General features: G+C 34.6%; 1 protein-coding gene across 1 annotated transcript; it reads right to left on the reverse strand.

Annotated features, from left to right (window-relative positions):
- Window positions 1-3601: 3601 nt before the first annotated feature.
- LOC140011435 (uncharacterized) lies at window positions 3602-8621 on the reverse strand. The gene is made up of 4 exons (XM_072060271.1): window positions 8210-8621; window positions 4157-6807; window positions 4003-4074; window positions 3602-3924 (listed from the first exon to the last, which is right to left on the reverse strand). Exons 2-4 carry the CDS (start codon window positions 6782-6784, stop codon window positions 3658-3660), a joined length of 2967 nt encoding a protein of 988 aa, XP_071916372.1. The 5' UTR covers window positions 6785-6807; window positions 8210-8621; the 3' UTR covers window positions 3602-3657.
- Window positions 8622-9818: the final 1197 nt, after the last annotated feature.

Consider the following 9818-nt stretch of genomic DNA (forward strand, 5'->3'; position numbering starts at 1 on the left):
ATTTATAAAAAAATCGAAAGGGTTCAAGAGTTTAATTGATATCAATCACATTGATTGCGAAGGTTAAAATAATTCCTTGAATAGGTCATGAGTATGGAAAAATAAAATTAAAAAAGGAGAATTAAATTATATATAGATATAAGTGATCAAGGATAAAGAGATGCAATATAATGGATACGGGAGGTAAAAACTCGTGACATAATTTTCTTATACAGGGAATAACAGAATATTTAAACTAAAGAGTTATAATTGCCCATTTCTCATATTCGAAGAGTAATTCTCCTAATCTAAACAAGCAAATGAATTAACTTATTTTACAATTTCTTAAATGAGATGCAATTATAAATGATATGATTAACACATAAAGAGGATAGAGGATAATATAATATGAAATATCATGCAAATGAGAAAAAATCTTAAATAAAAAATATGCATGAAAATGTAATGAATGTCACGCAAAAGATGAATCTAACGCATGAACGATTTAAGGATCTAGCGTTAAACTAACTCATTCATAGAAATCCTTACTAGCAAGTAAACAGAAGGAGAAGCCACAACTACCGTTGGACTAGTGTGGTGACGTCATACATTCATAATATCTAGTGAAACGAATAAGGTATAAATTAAAATAAATAAACACATAAGAGCACGTAACGCGTAACACATAAATATAATATTTAGATGCAAAAATCCTAAGAAAAACTGATAAAACATATAAACACATAGACACGCAAAGCCTATTTATTACAGCGGGAGTCTAACTATAATCTAAAATGGGGGAAAATATAATGAAATAAACCTATCTATTCTATCTATTACAATAGGAGACCTAATTATAGTCTAAAGTGGGGAAAATATGATAAAATAACCTACTTATTCTATCTATTACATTGGTCTATCTAATTACAATTTTTTGCAAAAATATTACCTATCTATTACATCTTGAAGTATTTAAATACCTCCCAAATAATTATAAAATTAACTAAACAAACATAAGAAATTTGAATGAACATTTGAATCAAATAAATAACAAAGCATATAAAAATATATAAACACATAATAACACGTAGGAGCACATAGGAGCACGTAATTGACATTTAAATAATAATAGAGGTATCTCCCTTTTGAAGTGGTGACTAAATGGAATCAAATTGCCCTATTTATACTCAAAATGAATAAAAGAATCATGACACCAATTTAATTGGAAATAATAATAATAATAAAAGTACTAAATTCATATATCAAACATAAAGAAACTTAAGGACATCTAAAAATTATTAGTTGAATACACTCAAGAGTAACATAATTAGCTACTAAAGAAAAGAAATAACCATAATAGAGAGAGTATCAAAGTCACTAGGGACTAAATTGCAAAAAATTAGAAATTTCTTGATGTCAAAAATATAATTTTTAAAAGCTTATGGGTCAAAATTAAATAAAAATAAAGTATAGGGGTTAAATTCATATTAAATTAAGGATCTAATTGAAAGAAATTCAAAATTTTTAAGGTCACAGTGAAATTACTCCAAAGATCAGGAGTTAAGGTGCAAAATTCGTTTTCTGATTTTTGTAAGACAACCAAACGAAATTAGGTCCTTCATTTTTGCTTGAGCTAGACTGCTCTGGCCCAAAGAGAAATGCAGGCTATTTTCATTAAAAAGAAATGCAAGCCCAAGTGTAAAATAATCCCATAGCCCAAAAAAGAAAAACTTTAGCCCAAATGAAAATCAAGAAACAAGCCCACCAAAAAAAAAAACAGCCTAACATATCTTTTATTTTCTTTCCTTTTCTTTCTTTTTCTTTATTTTATTTTCTTTTTCTTCTTCTTCTTCCTCTTCTTTTCTTCTTCTTCTCGGACAAGCTGAAGCTTCAGCCGCTGCCAGCGGCGCTGTCGCCGGTGACCTTTCCAGTCACAAAATTTTACCAAAATACACCTCCCATTTGATTTTTCACGTAGAATCCGTTTTTTGGTTTAGTTTTTACAAAAATGAATCAAAAGTGGTGACATTGCAAAAAGATAGTCCAGTTTTTATTTTTTTAAAACACTCAAAATTTCATAAAAAATCATAAAATTTATACTACAACACTCCTTATAACTTCTACGAGAAAAATGCAGTTTTGGTACCTAAACTATGACGCAGGAGCGGTTTTAGTCCCCAAATTTTGGACGAAAGCAAATGTGGTACCTAATCTTTCAAATTTTGAGCACATTAAGTACCTTTGACGATTTTTTCTGAAATTGCTACCGGAAAAAGTCATGTGACAGTCACATGTCCGGCCACAATTGTATAAAAAGGGCCAAAAAAATGTCAAATGCCATTCTAATACTAAATATTAAATTTAAGGACTAATAACGTAATAAACAAAAAACCCAAGGACCCAAGGACTAAATAACATCATGAGTCAATTAAAAAAATAAAAGAAGAAGACAACATCACATAGTATCTGTTTCGTTCCTCTTGCTTCGCTCTCAAATAGAAAACCCAATTACCATCCGGGTTGCTTTGGAAAAGTTGGTATGAGGTACTTCCACAAGCTCCGTAACAAATTCCATTGCCTCATTGTCAACATCGATAAGCTCTGGTCTTTGGTTCCTCAAGAAGCTAAGGACAAAAGCTACCAAGGACAACGTCCCTTTGATTGATATCACCCAGTTCGGATACTTTAAGGTTATGGGTAAGGGAGTTTTGCCTGAAAATCAACCTGTTGTTTTTAAGGTCAAGCTGGTTTCCAAGACTGCTGAGAAGAAGATTAAGGAAGCTGGTGGGGCTGTTGTTCTCATTGCTTAAGTTGTTTTGTTTCTTGGATTTACTAAGTCTGAGGTTCTATTAGTAGTATTATAATTTGGCACTTTTTTGGATTTACCCCTTTAATTTTGTTGTTATGAAATGAATGTTATTGGACCCTTTTTATGGATGTTATTAATGTTATTCAGCAGATTAATTTCTGCATTATGGATGGGAAAAAAAAGAATTCTTTGGGATTGATGTACTAGAATTGGAGCTCATTTGTGACTTGATTATGTACTGGAATTAGTCAAGTACATGCCTTGTTCAAGCATGGATATTACGTGATTATGCTAAACAAAAGACCATGCCCTGTTTTAACATGGTTTTATACTAAGAGAAAACGCCGAACCCACTGGTTTTCCAGTGCACAGAAAATGGCAGCCTGCTTTAATTGTTTCGCGAGATGAAGTTATGTAAGCGTTGCTTCCATTTGAACTTCTAACCAACTGAATAGATTGCTGCAATTTCACTTCTACATTTTTGTTTTTCAACCAGCCTAAAGTCTTGTTGGAAGCTTTGGGTCCAATAAACTCTAGCAACCTAGGTCTATCATGCACCAAAACAACCTTCTTTTCTGGAAAATCAACAGCAATTTCTGCAGCAAGTTCAACTCCAGTAGGACTCACAAAGTTACCACAATAAGTAAACTCATCAAGTTCCAGTGAACTAAAATCTTACAAACAATTGCACAGAGTCAAAACCACTACAAAATATATGTCCAATCCAACTGGTTAATCCAACAAAAGATGACTTTCCAGTAACACGGTAATGTTACATAAGGTACCAAATATGATGCAGTTGTACAAAAGCATTGTTACAAGGGATAATGTTCATTAAGATAGATTCACTTCACGCAGCCTCAATTTCATTAGCCATTGGAAGATCCCCCAGCAGATTGACCACCAGTAATATTTGTTATTGTACAAGACTTTGTATCTCTTATATGAAAATTGGGAACTTGGACTGGATCAGGTTGACTCATATACGGCATCTGAGGCAATGGAATGTTGGACACTTGATGCAAGTTAAGTTCTGGAGTTGGAGCAGACGAAATTATATCTTCAGTAGATGCCATGTTTTGTCGTTGAGATCTCTGTGCCTTTGTTTTCCTCTGATTTGGAAGCACAATGTTTTCCTACATCAACCAAAAGAGATATTTGTCACTTTAAATAAAGTAAGAGAAAACCAGTGCCACAAGTATAAGAAATCTTACAAGAGAGAGTACAGAAGTTCTTTTTGCTCCTTTTCTTGCAATCGTCTTAGCGGGTCCACTACATGTGTTTACCTGCACACAGATTATTAACTAACTTAATATGGATAACATAATGAATATTATAACTAATGAAACTTAGTTTAATTTTACTTACACATTGATTGTCTACTGTTGTATCAGCACCAGTTTGAGATGAGGCTTCATTAAGAGATATTTCAAATAGCTCAGTGCAAGATCCTACTTGTTGGCTTGCACTATGAGTAGCTTGAGTGCCTTCAGTTGCAGCATTTTCAAGTTGCTCCTTCCGAATATTACAAGACCTTTTGTTATGCCCTTTCTCACCACAGTAGTTACACTTAATCACTTGCCCAACTCTACTCATTTTATTCCCTTTCTCTTTTTTCTGTTGTATTTCATCTTCACCTTTTTTCCTCAGTTTTTTGGGCCTTCCTGGTGCTCTTCCATATGTTGGTGGAAGTGGAGGTGTAACATGAGTATGTGTCCAATCATGCTCCCCATTGACAGGCAAAATGCAATTAGCATAGCACTTGAGATAGGCTTCAACACTATAACATTGATCAATAAAGTCCATAGGGTCTTTACGAGCTATCCAGATTGCTGAAATTGCATGGCTGCATGGAATCCCGGTAAGATCCCATTTCCTACAAGTGCACATTCTCTCTTTAATATTAACACAATATGTTTCTCCATAAGGGCAGCCAACCTCATAATCATCATCATTTGATTTAATAGGAAAACATTGAGTAGCCATATCCATGTTTTTCTTCACTCTTTTCATGATTCTTGGGCAGAATTTCAATTTCTTCCACTTGCTCTTAGCCATATCTCTGTTTTGCTGCAATCTGGTCATTACATAGTGCCTCAAAGATTCCATCAGCCCCACAATATGCTCCTCTCTAGCATGTAGAATCTTGCTGTTAAATGACTCACATATGTTGTTTAGCAACATGTCACACTTGGAAAAGGTTCTAAAGTGTGATCTAGTCCATTCAATAGGCTGCTTTGTACCCAACCATTTCGCAGCCTCAATGTCAATTTCTGCCAATTCCCTCATTTTTGTACTGAATTTTGCAAGTGTGGTTGCCTTAGCAGCTTTCCATAGTGCACGTCTCAAAGTTGTTCCTTTAAATCCAGCAACTGAAAAATTACTGTGTAGATGTTTAACACAAAATCTATGGTCACAATTTGGAAACACTGCCTCACATGCTTGTATGATACCTTTTTGTTTGTCACTCATTATAGTCCATTCATAGTCTCTCTCAATTTGAAGATCCTCTCTCAACAATGTTAGAAACCACATCCACGAATCTTTGGTTTCCCCCTCAGTTGCAGCATAAGCAATGGGATAAAATCCATTGTTAGGATCAACTCCCACAGCAGTTAGCAATACCCCTCCTGCTGGACCCTTTAAGAATGTCCCATCCAAGCCAAAAATAGGTCTACAAGCAGCTAGGAATCCCTGTTTAACCCCAGAAAAACACATGTACAATCTTTGAAACTTTTGTTGTCTTGTGACAGCATCACAATACCCATCTACTACTTTCATAATCACAGTAGTTCCAGGGTTACTCCTCTTTATTTCATTGATATAATCAGGCAGTTTCTTATAGTGATCAGTCTCATCCCCTTGCACAATTTTTGTGGCAGCTCTTTTTGCTCTATAGCCTTGATACTTACTTAAAAAGCATTTATTTTCCTTCATTACCTTATTTGTAAAGCTCTTAAGATCTAGCCTCGGATTTTCTCTAACTGTCTCACAGTAATTTTTTGCCACCCAACTTGATCTTACACTTTCATTATGGTAAGAGAACCCACACTTGTGTTTCTTTTGAAAGGTTCTAACTTGCACACTGCCTTCCCCACTCAACTTTCTAGCATAGATGTACCAATCACAACCTTCTCTAGGACACTTGGCCATCACTTTAACTTTGTCATGTTTAACAAACTTAAATGGCCTTCCTCTCTTTATATTCCAGGTTCTGACCGCTTCCTTAAACTCCTTGAAGTTGCTAAAATATTGTTTAAGTTTAATTTTAGGATTATGCATGTCCTTGGGATTAAACATTGGTGGTTTCCTACATTGTTCATCACCACTTCCATGTAGACTTTCAAAATCAGATTCAGAATCTGGCGCAGCATCTACATCAGAGTTATCAACATCACTCTCAGAATCACTTCCTATATCCCTCTGAGCTGCAGCAATCATTTTTCCTTTAGCAATCATTTTTCTTTCCTCTTCTACTTGATTCTCAATCCCCAACCATTCTACATTCTGATCTACATTATCTTCATAATCATCATCATCCTCTTCCTCCATCTCATAGTCCGAGTCCTTACCAGAGAATTCCCCTGAGCTAGCATCTGAATTGCAACCATTGTGTTCTTCAGATTCACCATTTATACCTCCCTCTAAAACATAATCATCATCATAATCATCCTCCTCATAATCATACCCCATTTGTAACCTCAAAATTTCAGCAAAAGAAACCTCAATGTACAAGTCAACACGCCTACCATAATCTAGATAATCTGCACAATAAGCATATAATTCCTTATCATGCCAAAGCCTGCGAAATCCATACTCTTCTACAAGAATATGGTACCTTTTATCGCCGTAGACCCTTGCTTCATTTTCAAGCATTCTATCCATCTCAAACAGACTAATCCCAGTCACTTCTACATAATCAAACACACATATTTCCCCTCCCTCATAATGTGCATCAGGCCCATTTATACATTTTCCCCAAATATAGCATCTCATGGTGATTTTAGTGCTACCATTTCCTATATTTTAAGAAGAATAGTTCAAACAGTTAAACGAGAGCACATATCACTATTATGTATGTAAGAAAATTAAGACATATTGATCAACATTCAAATTAATACTAAGGGTTTAATACTCCAACAAAACCACTTATAAAATGCCGATTGCAATGCAAAAAAAATTTGATATTTTAGCTACAACTAACAAATATTGAAACATAAAAATGGGATATACAGTTGATTATACTCTGGATTAAAACTATTTTTGTAATTTCTAGGAGAATCCATTGTCCATTTGCTTTAACACTCCCAAAGATTAGTTTTTTCAGATGATAAATGATATTTTGTTACTTCTAATTTCACCCTAAACTCAATATTGCTGTAAAAATTAGATGAGGTCAGCCGTATTTACTTACCATCCTTTGGGGGTGGCTCATTATTCAATTCTTCGCTTTTGATTGACATATCGGTTCACAATTGTTTGATGCTCCCCAGAATCTGCCAAGTTTTTTCGAATTTTTGGAGCCAACTTGAATTTTTGTTGAAGTTCGGTTCTTGGGTTTTCTATTTGAGCGCGAAGCAAGAGGAACGAAACAGATACTATGTGATGTTGTCTTATTCTTTTATTTTTTAATTGACTCATGATATTATTTAGTCCTTGGGTCCTTAGGTTTTTTGTTTATTACGTTATTAGTCCTTAAATTTAATATTTAGTATTAGAATGGCATTTGACATTTTTTTGGCCCTTTTTTATATAATTGTGTCCGGACATGTGACTGTCACATGACTTTTTCCGGTAGCAATTTCAGAAAAAATTGTCAAAAGTACTTAATGTGCTCAAAATTTGAAAGATCGGGTACCACATTTGCTTTCGTCCAAAATTTGGGGACTAAAACCGCTCCTGCGTCATAGTTTAGGTACCAAAACTGCATTTTTCTCTAACTTCTACAATGCAACTATGATCTTAGTTTGACAAGAAAACAACAACAAAAGGGTGAATTAAGGCAAAACAGCCCCTAATTTTTGAAAAACCCATTCCTTGTTTTTTAGGTCAAAACTTAAATTTTGGATAACCAAACATCTTTCCAGGCCCTGTACTCGCTAATGGTAATCTATTTTAACGAAAATATGGACAAAAAAATTAACTTCTTTAACTTAGTCATTCATTGAGACATTTTATCGAACACAAACAAAGCATAATGAAATCAGGTTTTAGTCCATCAGGTTTGCTTATTCTTGACCCAAAAAATTTCACCAACAACCACAGGCATGAGTACAAGAAATAAATCAACCATAAGACGAAGCTTAAACGGGTAATGAACAATGAAAACATCCAGTAAAAAAAACAAAATGTGATTCTAAGATGAGCCAACAAAAAGGATAAAAAAAAACAAAAGAAAATAGAAATGAATTAGAAAAAGACCTGTGCTTCCTGATGTTGTGGAACTTGATGGTAGTGATGGTGATTGAGATGGAATTGTCTTTGTGAGAGTGGGAGGATGTCCAAGGGGGAGAAGGGGAGGGAGTTACCATGAGCTGAGAGAGAGTTTTTTTTTTTTTTTTTTTTTTTTTTTAGTTGTTTGGAAGAAAAGAAGAAGAAAGGCCAAAAGGGTGTCCGAGAACTTGTTGGAGTTTTTCTTTTTGTGTCTATTTGTGAAGTGGAATCTACAAGTGAGCCGAGAGAGTGTAAGAAAATGAGTGGAATTTTTTGTTGATCAAATGATGGGTTTCTCATCAAATGAAAAGAAAGATGCCTGGAACATTAAGTACAAAATTGGATCAATAGTGTATTTGGTGAAAGAGAGATAATCAAGGGAAGATTTTTATCTTCTCTTTTTTTTTTCTTTTTTTTTTTGTTTTTGTTTTTCTAAAACAAACCTGTGAAATGAGAAAAATATACATTAAAATACAAAAAAATAAATAATTCATTAAATAGAAAAAATTCAAGAAAACATTAAAAATTGACAAAAATTTGGTGTCTACCCACACGAGATAAATAGGGTTCTAGCAAGGAAACAATGGATATATGCTGACAGTCGTTTGTTGTAGAACAGTCGAAAGAAGGGCTAGAATAAGATGATAGAACTCTAAGCAAGATCTAGATTTGGAATCTCGCTCTCCACTGGATGACAAATGAAACTGGGAAAAGGATAGGAAATGTGTTTGCATGGGTCAAGGAGGTCATCATACCAAATATTGGCAGTAAGGAAAGGGGACATTTGAAGATTCTAGCAAAAGTTGATCTGAAACAACTACTTCTAAGAGGTACTATGGTAAAAATGAACATGACAATGAAATGGGTTGATTTTCGCTATGAGAGATGCCTTGATTTCTGTTATTATTGTGGAGTAGTAAGGCACAATGAACATGTGACAAAAAAGGAAGCAACCTGTAAGTAGAGCCACAATTCGGAGTTTGGATGAGAGAAAGCTTTCCCAGGAGTTCTACTAGGGAAGGAGCACAAAAACCTAGAGGTCCACTAGATAAATGAAGATAATAGGGGTAAACAAAGGGAGGGTGAAAAGGATGCTTAAAAAACCATTTTGATAATCTATCCTAAGGCAAGGGAAAGTAAAGAAGTAGCGGCCAACATAATGTTTAAAGACAGAGAAGCAAATGAGAAACAAGGAGAGGGCTTTAGGAAGGACACATTAGGTAAAGAATTAGATAGTGAAATGAATGTCCTTAGGGAAGACCTAACATCAGAACTGCTGATCACTGGGGGAACATATAAAGGGTCAAGGATGGGGGGCCTAAAAGTTATTTAAATTTGAGATAGAGGAACAAAAGGAGGACCAGTATGAGTTTGATCAAATGTGGGTTGATGGCAAAATGGAGATAAGTTATAACAAGGACATAACCAATAATTCCATGGTGGTTACAGATTGGATTATGGAGGATAGGGAGGCTGGCAAGAAAAATGAATAGAAAAACAGGCAAAACTACAAAGGAAATAAGAGTTGGACGAGGCTTGTAAAAGAGGTGGGAAAAAGGAAGCCTCTGCTGGATACTGTGAGTAAGACAATTTAGAG

Source organism: Coffea arabica, chromosome 7e (assembly GCF_036785885.1).
Source record: "Coffea arabica cultivar ET-39 chromosome 7e, Coffea Arabica ET-39 HiFi, whole genome shotgun sequence".
NCBI lineage: Eukaryota > Viridiplantae > Streptophyta > Magnoliopsida > Gentianales > Rubiaceae > Coffea > Coffea arabica.